The sequence below is a fragment of the Anopheles funestus genome, chromosome 2RL (assembly GCF_943734845.2).
Source record: "Anopheles funestus chromosome 2RL, idAnoFuneDA-416_04, whole genome shotgun sequence".
In the NCBI taxonomy this organism is placed as follows: domain Eukaryota; kingdom Metazoa; phylum Arthropoda; class Insecta; order Diptera; family Culicidae; genus Anopheles; species Anopheles funestus.
The window spans coordinates 39,609,288-39,627,368 of record NC_064598.1 but is presented as its reverse complement, the minus strand read 5'-3'; the positions used below and the strand labels follow the sequence as shown (position 1 = coordinate 39,627,368).

The 18,081-nt window shown below is 41.9% G+C and overlaps 2 protein-coding genes across 6 annotated transcripts in view; both read left to right on the top strand.

Moving 5' to 3' along the window:
- The window catches only part of LOC125762071 (uncharacterized), a 494,872-nt gene that overhangs the window by 46,012 nt on the left and 430,779 nt on the right, over window positions 1-18,081 (top strand). The gene's annotated exons all lie outside the window — the stretch shown is intronic.
- The window catches only part of LOC125762058 (MAM domain-containing glycosylphosphatidylinositol anchor protein 1), a 222,217-nt gene that overhangs the window by 6,364 nt on the left and 197,772 nt on the right, over window positions 1-18,081 (top strand). For all 4 annotated transcript variants that reach the window (XM_049423790.1, XM_049423789.1, XM_049423791.1 and 1 more), the window contains exon 2: window positions 8,250-9,801. In XM_049423790.1, the coding sequence (XP_049279747.1) occupies window positions 9,411-9,801 (391 nt within the window). In that variant the 5' untranslated portion in view covers window positions 8,250-9,410. The remainder of the gene's footprint in view (window positions 1-8,249; window positions 9,802-18,081) is intronic.

Below are 18,081 nucleotides of genomic sequence, written 5' to 3'. Positions count from 1 at the left end.
GTCTTGCGTTGTATCTACACGCGCATTAGAGATTGTGTTTTGTTGTTGAAATTGATTTTAGAAAGAATTTGTTTTTTCTCCGCTCTCTTCTAAAAAACCTCATCGCCATTGGTGTTCCATTTAGCAGGTATGCAGATTTGCTAGTGTTTCGCCAAAAACTTGTCTTTGTTGATTTTGAAGGAGCATTTTAAAAGCAAGCGTGTTTTTGTGCCACACTTCCGACATTCAAGGTACAACGGTGGATGAAAACCAAAATGCGCTTATTATGATCGCTCGCAGGTGTTTCGTTTACAAGCTTTTGGGGGAAGGAAAATTTAGGTAACAGTGGAAAAGTGTCCTACCACCGAGAGTTGACGAGCGTGTTGAATGACCAGGTTTCTATTCGGTAACCTTCTTGGTACGTTTGAATGGTGAGGCAAAAACTGCAAAACCCAGCCGGTACCGTCTGCCAAGAATGGTTAGGTTAAATTAAAAAGCGAACTTTGATTCCTGCTCCATGTGCACGTGCTTGGCCATTCCGGGCCAAGGGAGCACGAAAACATAGCATAATGAAATTATAAAGCAAATAACTCAATTTACTCTCAAGTGGGACGATTGTGGCTTCCACCCAGGTTCAACGTGCACGCCTACCAGGGGCCCGATAAATTATACCTCTCGACGGTTGCAATGTTTCGTTTCCCTCGAACTATGATGAAGTATCGAAGTACTTTTTTTCCCTTCCATCGCATAGTTCACAGTGAGTGCTAATGTTTGCCAACTTTACAGTTAGTTAGAAAGTTAGCATCAAATCGAGCCTGCTGGCTGGCTAGAACGATCTGCCGAGGTTCGGTTGACCAATGCTGCCACCAACTGTCAAATTTGATCCTCCACCGCGGGGGGAAGATTGACGAACAAGATGTACGTGGGTGGGTGAGTGTTGGTGGAAGGAATTTTAATTAAAAGTCTTTTATAAATCAATTTGTCGGTCCTGGCCGGTAGAATGCGGAGGCTTCGGTGGGTCGAATTTTGGCAACTGTATACGACACATAGTTCGGGCAGTTGGTTGGTAATCGATGGACAGATGGTGGAACGTATCGATTACTCCGGAACTCGAAGTGTTTGCCGAGAGTTTTCTTACTCCAATGTTAGGTTGGTCGGTTGTGCCTTATCGACTATAGAATCTTTCTGTCTTCACAACTGTAGAGAACTGTTTGTTTTCTTCTTGTTAGCACAGTGTTTCCTGAGGAGAACTCCTTTCGAATTTCTGTGCTGCTTTAGGGCAATATCTGAAGGTAGTACTGATGAAAAATGGTAAGCAAATTTTACCTCTCCACAGATCTATGATATTGTAGATGAATATTAAATTTTTTACCATTCGCTATCCCTCGTCAATTTTGAGATGTTTTAGTACGATAAGAAAAAAAGGTATATATTACTCTCTTTTTTTCTAATCAAGAAGATTGGAACTACCATACCAACAGGAAGTGATTCCATTCACGGTTCATTCGTTCGTCAAGTATAATTAATAATAACGATTTAATTACGTTGACAGGACCCATTGAGGTGTAAGGGTTAAATTTACCTTTTCCGTCTGGTTATTGAAATCATTGGCTCCTTCTTCTGTTTTTCTTCTCCATTCCAAAAATATACTCCCTTTTTGAGTAACTTCTTTTTAATGCAAAGGTCTCTTGGTTTTTTTTTTGTTGGCCAACAAAAAGTTCCAATAAAGTGAGATCATTATCGAGAGTAGGGAAAACCGTCCCCCCCGGTCGGTGAAATCGATTAGAAGGAGCAGAAAGTAGCAACAAAAAAAAAAAGAAATACAAAACCCAATTCCAATCATCACAAAACGGCGAACCAACGTACGTTAGTGGCCAACGGCAAAGCGATTTTTGCCACGGAAAACGCAACATCAGGAAAAGATCATCGTTAATTAGACCTTGCCTATCATACGTTCTGCCCCGTTCCAGCGTTCCTGTTGGGTTGGTTTTTCGACCGGAGGATGCTAACAGAAGCAGATGATTTCACGGTCGATGAAGAATTAAGTGCGCCATCTTTTGCCACCAAAAAGGCCAGATATGATGGTCGTTTGGCTGCAGGCAGGCAGGCTGCTGTCCTGTTAGTCCCCGCGGGTTTGATGCCTGATGCAAGTACGTCGGTACGATAAGGTCATCAATTAAATTTTCCCGCCTGACTTGACCGAGCTACAGTCCCTTGCGGATGAGAATTGCGCGCGAGGCGGGCGGTTTTTTTATCCTAATGATACTCTTCGGGATTTGGAGGGGCAGGGGGAGAGTGAAAAGAATAAAGCAAAATCGTTCTGCGCACGATTGGCGATTTGTTGATATTTTGGTGCATTTTTTTATCGATTGATGATTCTCTTGCCGCTAGGCAAGGGTAGGAAGCTGTACACAACCAATCTCTGTTCCCGGGTGCCATGCGTCATTGAGATTGGTTCCAGTTAATTAATGTTTGCGAAGGGTATCCCGTACCATGTCACCACACTGTGATTAAGAAGGTTAGAAGCAAGATCGTTATAAAGAGCTTCAATCCAGCTTCAACGCGAACAGCAGCAACATTTGTGTTTTACTTTCTTTTCCCTTTTTTTATATTTCTCTTCTAAATAAGGGAAAAATTGCGTGCAAAAAAAAAATCGTAAGATCGGCTTCAAAATGACATACTGTAATGGTTATGATTTTTGGTTTCGTCTTGCGAGGGAAAAACTTTTCCCTTTTATGACATTTACACCCAGATGTTTCCCCTCTCCAAAAGCTTTTCCCCCACTCACTCCTTCGTGTCGTTCTGGCCTCGTGCTGTATTTTAACGATGGCGCTGGTATAGTGAATCTGTGGCACCTGTGTGTAAAATAGATCGTCATCGTAAAAGCGCACGCGAACGTCCCAATGGTTTGCGGTTTCGGGACGCATTGTGCCATTCAAGGCCCTGGAACGAGCCCTGAAAGCGCGAACCACCCCCAGGGCTGTGGCAACCAAAGATTACGATGGTCTCCGTGCATCTTACCAGCCATCTTGGAGGTTCCTTTGTATGTGTGCGTGTAATGTGATGGAATGTTTACGATTTTAATTAAGATTCGTAAATAAAAATGTTCCTTCACCGGTAACGAAACAGTTTCTGGTGGATGAAAAATACTTCACAACCTTCCCAAGGTGAGATGGTTTCGGTTCCGTTCGATCGTTACGCTGGTTTGTCAGTTTCGGGTGTAGCGACGGGATAGGCGTATGGCATCGAAATGAAAGTTAACGCTGATGTGCACTAAGATTGTATGGAAGCATATTCACGGTTTTATGGCTTTATGGCATCGATAGACGGTGGAGCTATTCGGCTAGAGGCGGACTACAACCATACCTTTGTGATGCCCGCAGGGTAATAATCTTATCGGTGAGTGGGGGAGAAAAAAACCGAAGAAAATTTGTTCCAAAGAACATTTCACATGAGAGTTACGAATAAAGTTGGAGCAACAGTTATTTTTCTTTGTAATGTTTGAGTTGGTTTTTTTTTGTAATGGTTGGAAGTGATTTTTTTATAAAAGCCAGATACACCAAATAGAAGCATGTTTAAATGAAACACTTAGAGAAATATAATTTTCTTCTTTAAAAATAGGTTTTGTGGCAAAAAGTTCCCCGTTTTGTAACAATGAATTAAACAAAGATGTTTTAAGAGTTATTTTCCAAACGCTTTTTCCCCAAAAAAACTTTCATACCGTGGCGTGTGAACAAAAGTACAATGTCTTGGTGTTCATTTCCGTGAGAAAAAAAAACCATGATTGCTTATTATTGTAACGTATCGTAAAATCTTTTGCTGGAAATGTGAACGAATTCCAGCCAGCATATTTCGCGTGTTGATTTTCCACACGACGGAGCGCCGGGGGAGAAAAAAAACTTTTCACATGCACGGCACTGATGATGAAGTTGTTTGATCCTTTCGGAAGCCGGAGTAAGGACTTCCTTGACTTACAGCAAGGGCGGGGAGGCCAATCAGTAGCCAAGAGTGTGAAAACACGCTCACAGTAGTGGCTGTGCCCCACACAAAGGTTCCCGGCAGAAAAGGTGAAGAAACCGAACATCGAACGACCTAATCTGAATCACAGTTGTATTATAATAAAATTTTATGTTTATATTTCCGCTTTGCTCGGGGGATGGATTGGTGTACGATTTGAATGGTGCGCTCTTGACGTAGGCCTGCTATAGGCCGGTATGTCCGGCACGAAAACCGGAAACGCCCGGAAAAGTTCCCGTGCAAAAGGTCGGACGGTTGGTTTTTAGGAGCTTTCCTTCATTGCGATGAAGAATTTTTGGTTTTTTCTTCTCGTTTTTACACAATTTCGGTTACGGCACTGGAGACCGAATCTTACCGGTTCACTCTTTTGCCAGTTTGATTTCTTTTTGGCAGCTTTTTTTGTACATCACGAAAAGGCAATATCTGGTTAATGGAAAATAAACCATGAGAGGCCATGGTAGGCCAAACATCTCCCGTACCTGAACAGAGAGCCAGCGGGGAAAACTACCGACCACTTGGGCAGCTGAATGCTCGATAAGCGTATCGCAGGGGATGGAAGTAACGCTCAACAGAAGCACGAAGGTCTGGGCCTTTGTCGAATAACCCGGCAGAGAGGAGGATTTTCTCAATGGTCGTGAAATGACCGATAAATTTTGCCAGCAAGTGCTTTTCTTTTCGAATGTTTTCTCCAACTTAGGAGAGAAATGGTGCTTTGAAAAGGATGTCCTACCGTGACTGTATGTCGTTCTATTACACGGATACAAAGGTAGAGACGTAGAACAGAAAGCTCGCTTATAACTAACACCAAAAAGCTAGCAAAAGCGTATGTAGCAACTGTACGGCCATTGAATGGTTTTGATTCTCCAGCATAACATAAAGAACCTAGAACGGATGGATGAAGGTGATACGTCTCACCGAACGCGTCCAAACCATCCAAGCATTATCTCAGATTTCGATTAATCGTTCAGCTCGATTTGTGTGCAGGATTTGGGTGGGAAGAGCCATCATAGAGTGCATTTAAATTGCTTCGGATCGAACTGTACCAGCTTGCCATCCGGTAGTGTCTTTGGAAACTTTGGAATGATAGAAACGGAACAAACACAGTCTGCTGCTAGATCACCAATCTTCCTGAAACTCATAGAATAGTGTTCTTTTCAAGTGCTTCTACTGCTGTGCAAAAGGAAACAGTGGAACAGATTGGTTTTTCATACCGGATTGTTGCATTGCACCTTTGGAGCGAGAGTTCGGTCACACAAACGTCGAAGAAAATAGGTTGAAATAAATGCACCTGTTATGTGTACCTTCGTTGTCAACCGCTTCAATTAGACTTCTATGCAGTGATAAAGAGCAAAACTAAGTGCAAGCAAAGGTACATTAAACACCTTCGAGAAATGAAGCTAGTTTTAATATGATATGAGAAGGATGCAGCCGCACAAGAGAGAATGAAAATAGAACACTTCAAAGGAACGCCATCTGCCATTCGTATCTTGCAATACTTATACATTGGGTTTATTTGCATCAAATCGTTTGAATTAGGCGACGAAATGGTTGGTATCATAGTTTTAAATTGGTGCTATTTTCAATGTGATCAGTGATGGAGTGTGTGGTCTTTTGGTTGGGAAATTTGTTTTCATTAAATCTGAGGTTTATTTTCATACCATATCTAGATGATATCTTCCCACTGCTCAAACGACTTAAGACAGGCCAGCTTATGAAATTCATTAGTAAAAGTATTAACAATGCAAACCATCGCGGCATTCGTTTTTGCGTTTGAAAATGGAGCATCCATCTTATGGTGGATGCTTTGCGACTGAAAGCGTTTTCTAATTTGTGTTTCCCGTTGCATCTCACACCCACTGTTGCATCGGCCCGGTTAGTTTTCATCCTCTCGGCAACAAAGACAGGTGTGATAAAGAATACTAAGCTTTGGGGTGGGGAAACTGAGCAATAAGATGCGAGAGGTGGGATCGCAAACAACTTCATAAATTTTAAATGAGTAATTTCATTCGCATGTCTCGGTACAGTGCTGCACATAGTTATAAAAATATAATTATGGAAATAAAAATAACTTTTTTTGTTAAATCTAGTATTGGATAGGATGAATATACAAGGATAAAAGAATACTTTTTAACTGTCAATACAATATTTCGGTAAGCGTCATTTCAATAAATATTTCAGCTTCAACAAACACTTTTAACACTTTAATTGTTTGGCTTAAATATATTAAAAATACATTTGTTAGAACCGGTCAATGCAGTCAAATATGAAACAAAAAATAGTTTCTTTTAGGTTTTTTTAAATATCTAATTTAATGGATATTATGTAAATATTCTATTTTTTTTAAATAACGAACCAAAGGACTTTCCTTATATCTGAAAAGGTTCATGGTTAACACCGGACGAGTCATTTTGACTGAAACGCTTCATTTTCATCACATTTTTTTGGGGGGTTAAACAATCCTAAGGTAGTTGAAACATGAATTTTACATATATATTCTATAGTACGATCTGCAATAAACAATAGAATGAACTCCAACTCTTCGAAATTGTTTAAAAATGAACTACGAATGAAAAACGCTTAAAACTCTTGGTAATTCTAGTGTTAATAATGTCTAAATTCAAATAACTTTTGTTATGCTAGGCGCTTTTCCTTTCTTTTATTTAAAAATTTGCTTAGTAAAAATTGTTAAAAAGCATTATCTTCTACTAATTGATGTGTAACGACAATTAGATTTTTGAAAAAAACAATTATACTTATAGACAGCAGTATGTGCGTTACCTATGCAAGCTGTACACTGTACGGTCGCTATATAATCATGAATGTATTAAAATTTTTGTCAACCTTCCGTAGCACCTGTTATTCAAACGAGGAGACAGAAGGGGGAAGATGAGTTGCAAAGATGTGAAACGATGCAATTAAACCAAGCAGTAGGTTCGCTAACAAGCGTGAGGGAAGTTGCCAAATGCTGATCGTCATTGTCGAATGGCAAATCCTACGCTGGAAAGCTGCTTGCTGCCTCGCCGGATAAAAAGAAGGGATTGAATGTATATGTATTTTTGTTTTATTTTCCTGGTGTTTGGCGTATGCGTGAAGCTGAAGCATGTATACTCAACGTAGCTGCTGGGGTGTTTTGGAAATTTTGGTGGCATGGAAAGACGCTTACGCCATACCGGCGAAAAGTTTCGCCAGTGAGATGAGATTGAATCATAAGTGCCTCCCGCCAGCTAGACCGAGCCATGACATAATGCATATGTATGCAAATTAGCAAACGTGCATAAGACACCCGTTTTTTGGGAGGATGCACTTTGTATTTTTGGGGAACAATCCCCAGTTCCAGTGCAATGCGGAGGAAGAAACTGCGCTAAGAACACAGCTATATTCCCGTACAAAAACAAAGATGCTCGTGCCATTTTGCACGAGGGAAAGTAGAAACCATCCCTGATAAGATCGCAGCTCGGATTAACATAGCAACGCAAGGAACTGGGGCTGAACAGCGCGGAAAAGGAAAAGCTGCTGCTCATTTGCCGTCATCGGTATTGTGCGGCCCTGGTCGGCCCACATTCCAGGCCCACATTCCGTCGGTTGGGTAGAGCCATCGTCAGAAATTCATTAATTAAAAAGTGGCAACAAATGAATTTACTTGCCGCTTTGCTATCTTGCTCTAGGAACACACGGATGGTACAGCCCACGGTTTTTGGGGGGTTTTGAGTGCGTGCGCACTCGAGGGGTGGTGGGAAGGGAGTTAAAAAGGTAACACCGAAGCTTAACATTTCCTTCGCCCGACAAAACGTTCGCCTTCCCCCCCGAAAAAGCGCGCGCACCCGGTTGTAATGCCACATTCCATATCCGGGCGTGAATCTACTGAAGAAGTTGTGTTTTAACGCAAACGGCATCGTGATAACGAGAGAAATAGTTTCGCAATTTGATAAAACAAATACGTCAGCAAAGGATGAAGCAAGCCAACAACAAAAAATAGACTCAAACTTTACCAAATTTCATTTACGCCGAATAAGGTTCTTTGTTCTAGGGAAGGCGGAGAGAATTAGTGCTCGCTTGCGCTGATGAACGATGTTACGCGAATGGGTAACATTTGTTTTGCAAATAATATTTTTCATCAAGCGCATGATAAATAATGGAATGAATTTTGGTACGGTTTGGCATAAACCTTGTTTATCCTTCTTATTTTTTCATCCTCCATCCAACGAGAATTAATCACTACGTATTTGTTTTGTATTTTCTGGCTCTATTTACAGACGATTTGCTTACACTTTCCCGACAGTTCAGCAAGAAATCATCTAAATAAACTGTTGATTTTCCCTCGCGAAAGAACAATTCTGTGTGCATTGATAAAAAAGAAAAACTAAAATAAAACAATCCTTCCCCCAAAAGTGTCGATCGCCTAGTGTGGCCATACACACAGAGAAAAGCGTTTATGCAACCAAAGACCGACGTTCGTCACGTACCGTTCGTGTACTTTCGCGTTATTCTTCCTCAACCTAGGCGCCAGTGAGAAAACAAAAATTGGAAAAAGCTGTAGCTGATAATTGCATTTTAATTATCCAGTTCTCGCTTCCCACGCCGGATAATCCGCCGGTCGGTTTAGCTTGACAGCGACAGTGTGCGTTACGTACTGAAATAATAAACGATCACGGGTCGATTGAAGAAGGCTTCTAATTGATACTGAGAGCCCGAGAGGGTGAGCTTGCGTGAACAGGTTGTGGTGATGATGATGATGATGGTGGTAGTAGATGGTAATGGTGGCAGTGATGGTGGCAGTGATGAAGGTAATCGTTGCGTGAAGAAGTCGTTTGGTCGTCCGATTCATTAGGCAAGTCACAGAATGAAGCCGCTTTTGCAAGCTGACGAAAATTGTTGCTAGTTGCTCAGTGTTCGACGCCCGGTTTAGTGTTTTGTGCGTGAGTGTTTTCTGCGTGTGTTGTTGGTGTTGGTTTAGGGTGCAAAACGAGTGAAATCGATAATGCAAGGAGAAAAAGTGTTTTTGATTCATTTTTGCCAAAAAAAAGAGGTGAAAAGGTGGTAAACCGTTGGTGGTAACTATCCCGAGGAATATCTTTAAAGTGACCAGCGTTGGGGCGATGTGTTAAATTCAGTGCCGTGATAATCGGTTAAATTGTTTGTGGAAAAAAACACAAATTCACCAAACTTTGTGCAAACTTTTCGCGTGCCGTACCGGTGGCCCAGGGCGATAACTTTTACTCGAGCACACCGAACGACGGATCATCAACATTCTCTTGACAGCAGGGTGTTGTAGGCTTGGGCAGTAACTTGTTATTGAACGGGACGAAAAAGAAAAAAAGGAGGAAATTCTTCTCCCCCCACTTTACGAAGCTTGGCAGTATCCATCCAGTACAGTCTTCGGTGTGGCCATTTGTCGACGGACTCGAGTGATCGCGATGACTGCACTAAATACCGTCCGGTGGTATCAAGCACATCCGGCTACAGCTAGTAGTAGAATGGCCACACATAGACGGCCCGGCAGTGGTAGTGCCGGTGGCAAAAACGGCATCAACACCAACAGCGGCTACGACGCTAGCGTTGAGGCACCCACTGCTGCTGCTGCTATGGCTGTCTGCGATTCGGTGAAGCGCAATGTCCGACCCATCGTCACCGCAAACTGCGCCAGCAACAATGCTATCACGGCGGTGGCCAACAGCAACCATCGAAGTCAACGAGGCGTAGTTAATTGCTTTCTACGATTTATTTTCCTTCGCAACATGTTCATCCTCCTCATCGTCGTCAGCAGCCTGCTAGTGTCAACGACAGATGCGGTCATCTCCAGTCGTGGTGAGTTAATAACATTCCATTCGAGGGTGTGTTGGGGTGTTTTTTTTTGTATAGTGTTTATGTATTGCTGGCCGGGTTTTATCCGCCCGTTTTTGCCGATAGCATGTACATATTCTCGTGCAGTATTTTTTTTGTCCTATCTCGAGTTCCCATAGAGGGTATACACTATGTTGGGGTTCGTACATCATAACCTTGGTACAGGATGGTTGTATCCAGGAAGGCATTTAGTTAGGTGTACCTTCCGTATCTTAACCGCGAAACTTAATCGATGGTGGAAACGATGGTGCTACTTTAAGACGAGAGACGAAGGGCTTTATTACACGTCACTTGTACCGTACACTTGTACAGCCATCCGGATGGAAGCAGTAGATCGGCTGACCGATGAAAAACTTAAGCATGTTCTTGACATTTCTACGTGACGTGACGTTAATAAATGAAACAATTGTGTAACAACTCGTCGCGTGATCAGGATGCTGACGATAGTTCCAAGAATTGCCGGTAACTGCGGAGGATGTGCTCCAGGAAATAGAAATTAAGATGGACTGTGCAATTTGATACGGCAGGAACGCTGGTTTCGTAGTTAACATTTTGATAAAAGAAAAAATAACTTTAAGAATTGGGGCGGCCCGGTGGTGCATGTGATAAACGGCGCCCGTCCACATGGCAGGACCGGGTTCAAATCCCATCCGGATCGTTCCCCCGTAGCAAGGACTGACTATCTGGCTACGCGGTAAAATAAGTCTCGTAAGCCAGAAATGGCCTGCATGACCTGTAAGGTCGTTAAAAGCCATGAAGAGAGAGAGAGAGAGAGAGAGAGAGAGAGAGAACTTTAAGAATGAGTTTTCTCTCTTAATAAAAATAAACGAAACATGATCTCAGAAAACATAATTTCCTGAGGAAAATCCCATGCAAGAATACAACAACTTGAGAATAAAAAAAAAACCCAAATCCGTTCCAACTAATAATCAACACTTTATGGTAGTCATAATTCTACTGCCATTACGTTTATCTGTCCCCAACAATCTTCCAAAAACTATTTATTGCTCACTGCACAAAGCTAGTTTCACCTCGTGTTGTGTATCATGCTGTCCCGTAATAGTCCTTATCTTTCCATCGTTTAAAAAGGGGGAAGTTAAAAGCTGTAGGTAGCTGTGACGCTTGTAAATCAGCCAAACCGTCAGCAAACAAAAATCAAATCCTCATATCAGCAAATTCCCAACTTTGCACCTTCCGGTGACCGGTAGGCAACAAGGATCACCGGCACCATACCCGGTCTAGGTGATGGACCGGCTAAAGTCTCGTTTTCGGGAAGGAGGGTTATTTAGTCATAAATCTTGTTCCGGCAAACCCGTACCCCGCAGTAGTAGGTACACACGACCCTACCTCCCTCCCCAAACACAGTTGGGAGGAAGGTGAGAACACCTACCGGACCAACCAGCAGAACATGTGCATTTTCGGAGCGCTAAAACATCTTCGACTTCAACTTTCTCCAACCCCTTGAAGGAGAAGGAACTAGCGGATGCTTCGGGAAGGTGGTCGTCTTTCTGCAAATGATTTATACCGACACCGCGATACCGAAAACCGAAAGAGACACGCCTCGGTGAAGTTAGCAAAGCAACTTGCCGCTCGACTTTTCGGTTACTAGTTTTGTCGTGGTAAAGGTTTTTGCCGAAAAACCAAACAAAAAAAAAAGCAAAGAGAAAGCAACTTATACTCTGTAGCGCTAGATTAAATGTTTTTTGGGGGTAAAGCGGCACAAAATGGGGGGTTTTCTTGGCGTCCCCCAAAAACATCATCGACCATGTTGTTGTTGCTGCTGCTGGTGAGAGCATAGTATTACAAGGGGAAAAAAATATAAAAACCGCCCTCAATTCGTACCGAATCAGGAACATAATGATTTACATCAAACGCCATTAAATTACCATAAATAACAATTTATCTATTTCCAGTGGGTCTCCGAATGTGGCCCACTACCATATGGGACAGCGTTGGGCGAAGGTAGAAGGAACAGCGCGATGGATCGCTTTTTCCGTTGTTTTGCTTTGTTTGGGAAGGAGCGCCTAATTTTGCTCCCATTAAACAATTGAAAAGTTCTTAATGGACTTTCCATCCATCCATCCATCTATCTGGCCATATATATACATTTTTTCCCCTGTTGCTGTTTCAGTAGCTTCAGCCGTCCCGAAACGTTCCTTGTATCGTTTGCGGTCCTTTGTGTGCCATTTATCTGCTTTGCCCCGGCGTACGGAAGGAGCGACAAAAGTGGTCGACCCAACATACCGCCCGAACCGGTGCTTATATCTGCCTATCCCTTATGCTAGCGGCACAATCGAAATACAACAATGCAATGCAATCAACAAAATCATGATACTGCCACGAGACAAATCCATTTTCTTATCCACAGTTTGAAAACTTTCAACCACTCTTGTCCAAGCGCTTACGGTTTCTTGCGAATGGTCGTGAATCCGCTACGCTGTAAACAGCACAGCGACCCAGCGGTGGGGTGCTAAAGCAGAAGCTGTAAACTTTTTGCCATAAATCAAGCAGAAGACACACGGTGCCTGGTACGCCGTGTGCGGTAGTAGCTTGAGCGGGAGCGATTTTTTTTTGCCGTTGCTGCTGTGATCCTGAGTAGTTGAAGGATGATTCCCTTAAACGGCCGGTGGGGAGCGAGTGACTCTCATTCACTCGGGGGGGGGGAGTGTGTAAGCGAGTGGTAAAGGTTACACGGCTGTGGTGGAAAACGACCATGTCGTTTTCCCGCTTCGGTTTACCTCAACGTCCGTCAGGGAAAGGACCATTTTTACCATTGCTGCCTACGATCGTCTCAGTTGTTTCTCGCCTCGATCAAGCTAAAGCTTCGCTATCCAGCATGTATCGTGTTGGCGTTTCCATTCCGGATCAGGCACTTGCTGTGGGATGCATTGTGCGATACAGTTTTACCTCCTTCCCACTAAACGACCACCAATCCACATCCTATTAGGAAGGCAGTAGTGGCCAACCTTTAGTATGGGAAGCGTTCTGGAAGCCGGGAAATGGAAGGAACCATCCGAGTGCTTTTGGCGATTGCGATGACATTAGTAAATAAAACAAATGAAGAGACAAGCGAGTGTCTTTCTTGTTCAGCTCATCGTCAACGCCAGTGCAATGGGTGCAATGGGTTTTCAGGGAGGGCACCACTTCAAGACGCAAAAGAATATTTCAAGAACGTGCGGAATTTCCGTTTTCGGTGAGACACTACACGAGGGTGTAGCAGTGGGAAACCAACAAAAAAGGGAACAAATGCAAGCCGGTTTGTGGGGGGGAGGAAGGGTAAATGAAACGAAGCAAATAAACGTTGACATAAATCGATCTAATGGCTGTAAATCCATTAAAGGCTAGTTTCTCACCGGAAGATGTGCAAGGGTGTGTGAAACACTGGAGGCAGTCACGGCTATCGCGCAATGGTATAAATGTGAATACAATAGCGCTGGTCCATCGGTTTCGATCAATCGAAAATGGCAGAGGATTGATTATGGTTTGAAAATGGCACCTCTTAGTGGGGGTAGATACACTATCTTAAACGAACGATCGTCTCGATTAATGATGATGGCCATGGCTTTCTTACGCAAGACGTACCGGACGTGCGGAATGACTAGCAAGAGGTCAACGAAAATAATGATGGCACATCCATAATGAATGAGCCATCGTTGGCAAATGCTGACTGCTTGCCACAGAATGGGAAGATAATGTTTTAAGCATTTAATATCATTATTGAATGGTCGTCGAGCCACATTTTACTGTGAAGCAATGATTAAGGAAGATGAAGAAGCGTTGGATGAACGTTTAACAGACCCCGCACCGATATACATCTTTCGCTTAACGGCCCCATACAGTGAATTGATTGCAAGACGCATTGCATACAACCAGGCGCTGGCGAAGGATGAACATGGGAAATGTAAATATTTGGCTCGTTTAGGAAAATTATTTCGCAACAAATTTTACACGGCAAACAAATGCCTCCCTGCCATGCTTCCCTTCCCCCTTGATTTCCCTCCTTTCACCGGCGTTGGAAAGATACGCTGGAAGCTAAAGCGAAATATTCGCACGATAAGACACGATAAACATATGGAGCAAGGGAAAGAAGCAACCATTTCTCTTTTCTGGCTCCTTGTGTCTGTTTCCGAGTGCGGAAGATTTCTGTTCCAAGAGTTTTTTTCAGGCCTTGTGAGGGTGATTTTTTATATGCGAACTGCTGGGTAGATTACGCGCATATACGTAACGGTGTGTTTGTCCATGTTTCATCAACACATTCATCGTGCGAACCTTCGACAATGTATCTGAAAGACACGTGAATGAAAGCGAGTGGAACAAACAGTAAAAAGGGGGAGAGACTTAAGCATACCATTTGTGAGAAAAAACGAGTTGCTAAAATGTGGTGAAGAGAACAAAAAAAAACATCCCTCTTCTTGACGCAGTTTTTCCCTTCCTGAAAGTTCCGTGGAAAACGTTTTTCCGTGTATAATTTAATACTGCGTGGTGCTGTTTTGCGTTAAGTAAGAAAATTGTGCTAGCTGTTCTGTCCGCTGTTGTTCCATATCAACGTGTTTGGAAGCGTTATTTGCTCTACCGAAAACAGGCCCATTTCAGAACCATTTACACCGAGCCAGGCTGATGAGAAACTCAAACAGATACGCAACACTTTCCGCTACAACCGGAGATATAACGAAGAATATCGGTACGCTGTGACCGGAAGTGTTTGGAAATGCTAACGGAAAGCCAACCACTCGGAACAGGCTGTACGGCAAGGAATACTAAATATTTATCGTCTTGAAGTAATTACTTCCTGTGCGAATTCGGTTCCGAGCGTCGTGAGCGTCTATGGAGTATGGATTTTTTTTTTCGTGTGCCTCCGAACGGAGCGACGAATGCGTCGTGATGGAGCGTCCGAAGTTCCGACCAGAAAGCGTAACATAGTGATTTATTCGATTCGAATCTATTTTACCAATCCGACCGAATGATATCTCAAGGACACAAAAGTGGGGGAAGTTGGTAGTTTACCCAGCAAATCGGTATTCGGACATGGCAAATCGGTACGATCGGTGGATAAAATTACGTGCAAAATTTAAACCATTTTTATGACTTTCAATGTACACGATTTTGGACTTTGTGTATCGTGTAACCGTGAGTTGCCTAAAATGTTGGGGGAGAAGGGCTGATTGTTATGCCAACATCGATAAAAGGTCATATTGATTTTGGGCTGAAAATAATTTCACTTTCAGATGGTTATACATTTGAATCGGTATTGATTGGTTTTATGGTTCAACGGTGAAACCATGCAAAACTCATTTGAATACCATTGTTCAGACATATTTGTGTGTTGGCGTTTTGCTCATTTCATGTTGGAAATCGTTATTGATATTTAAGTACAAGGATTTGATATCTTTTAAGATAAACATTTTTATTTATTTAATATATAATCGAACTGAACACGTATGAAGAAAGATTGTTATCAATGTCGATAATTTTATCTTTATTTCAATAGAAATTCCAAACCGTATTGTTTATAAATAATGGCTTCTTAAACTAACATAAAATGAACAAATATTCATTTCCTTCCCCGAACCGTTAAAGAACACCTTCTCTCGGGATGTGTTCGCCCAGTGCCGATAATTAATGTAGACCAAAAAAAAAAGAGAAATACTTGATATTTCGTTATGTGTAAAATGATAAACCATTGTTTGCAATCTAGCATCAAGCAAATGACCGATTTGGGACGTTCGGAAATGAAAAATGTTTCAGTTTTTCGGAAGCTACACACACCTATACCTGTGTCGTGGTGCACAGACCTATTCCTACGACTGGCCGCCGAGAATATTGGTGCGGTGTGGTACATTTCATTCGCACTTGAGCCTATAAAAATAAAATAAAATCTAACGGCAGGGAATAAAATCGAATGTGCGAAAGGAAGCGAAAAATAAACGAAACAAAATAAAACATAAAACCATTCCCAAAAACCTAAAAACCGGATTCGTTTGGTTCGTTGAACTATCGTGACTGTGTTCCTTTTTGTTCCAACCAAGTACATTCATAGTTCGCTTTGATACGAGAAACGCTCCCATGATGATGATGATCATCATGATGATGATGCTTGCAATAATGTTGGAGAAATTTCACAGGGAATCCATTGGCTAGCTAGTTCAAAACTGGTTTTAACAGTGTTTCCGGTTGTTATGAGTTTCACGACCGTCATCGTCGACATTTTAGCTATCGGAAAACAATATAACGAAGCAATATCATTTTACGCACATCGTGGTAAGCACAACAAAGACACGAGAGCACTCTCGTGCTGACGAAGGGATAAAATTGTTCGTTAACGAAGAAGCGAGAAATGATTTTATTGGGTCTTTTTTTCTTTGGCTTCTTCCTCCTGCCCAAAAGTAACCAAATAGCTTTCCTTTGGTGGTGGTGGTTTTATCTTCCGATGGATTATTGAAAAGTCCAGCAATGGCAGTATCCATCTGGGAGTACTCACGTAGTAAAATATTCAAATAGGCTGTAGGTGAATAAGAGTGACCTTTCGTGCAAATGGGTTCATAAATAGATCAATTTATGAAATTTTTGTTATGATTATGTTATAAAAACATCGGCAGGGTGGAGCAAGCAGTGATGGGTTTTTGATAGAATTTCATCGCTGTTTCATCGCGCACGGTACATCGAACGATCAGCCGATATGTTAAGTACCGTTTCATGTGTATATTACGCACGACGTACTGGGCGCCTCCATCAATCAATTAGTGAATGGGCGAGTATCGTTTGCAAAAATAAAGAGCCCATTTACTTAGGTATCATGTAAGCCGGGATTATGTGCAACCATCGATGGAATCTACTTATTTACGTAAACCTGTGAACCTTTCGAGTTTTTGAGTTCTACAGTCTGGGGCACGCTTAATGGAGCTATACTTGGATATTGTATGGCTTCTACAAAGCGCAACAGCGGTGTAGTTAGGTTCTACTAGTGTCCGATGTATATTTTATTGTTATGTGAAGACAGTTAAATAATCTACCTAGTATCTCAATACTACCGACAGTGAGGGTTTTTCTGTATTGATATTTGCATGATTAAGGGATTGTTTTTTAATATAAAATAAAATGCATCGCTAATTGTTTACTTTACGTAAAATTAAAGCCTTAAATGCCAAACTGTTGCAATGATTTTTTGTAATAACACCCTTTTTTATTTCCCTACTAGCTATTAGAGAAAACTGAAACTACCAACATCAGTTAGCAGTTTCTAAGCGGTCATTGGAATCGGATTGGTTTCGATTTTTAATTCATGTATCGGAATATCGACCCGGAATACCGTCATGTTTCTTGCTAGACAGCTGCATTTAGCCATTCCATGTGCCGGCACATTCATATTGGGCAGAAAGATTGAAATGATTTCGGCCAGCAATCAAAGCGATAGAGAAACATCTTGTCAGTGTGCTCGCTCATTCGTATTTTTGGGCTTAATTAGAAGTGATCGAAGCCCAGTATACAGGATATCCTTTCTGGAAAACAACAACAGCACACAAAAATCCCATATTCTGAACTGTAAGCACTAGGGAAGGAAAGGGAACATTTACCGTTTTGCATTCAGGTGTACAAATGAAGAGAGAAATTAATTAAAATTAGCATTATCGTTGTGGTTTCGCCATTTCTGAAACTCACTTGCCCTGATTGACGTTCCGTTCGACAGATGTCATAGTGAAACGGTGAGCCGGTTTGAATGGCTAAACCATGCCAGAGACCTTTTTCTATTGTTTCGCAAAATGCTCCAGTGCTATAATGATTGAATTTTCGGGCTGAATCTTTAAGGGGCTACTGTATTGGTTTGACTGCCACGTGTCGATTCAATTTCGTTCTCAATACCGTGCTGTAGGGCTCACAGATAGCGTTAGCTTAGCATGTGTAGGTATAATTGAATCTAATCCTTCAGTTTTGGTTCAAACGTTCTCAAAAGCATGATAAAATTAAAACAAAAGAAGTTTCACCTTTGAGTAGGATGATTGAAAAAGACTACAAAATAACAATAGGATAAGAATCTGTAAAAACTGCCATTTTGCTTGAAATTTCTCTATTGGGGATTAAATAATGGTAAAAGGGGCAATAAAAAGTAAACGAAAAATACAGCCCGATTTTTATTTATAGCACAAAATATACTTACTTTCGATTGCAAATTTAACAATACGATTTTTGTGTAAGTGCCCATACAATAAACTTTATTGATTTATTGTTTTTCCAGAACAGAGTCAAACA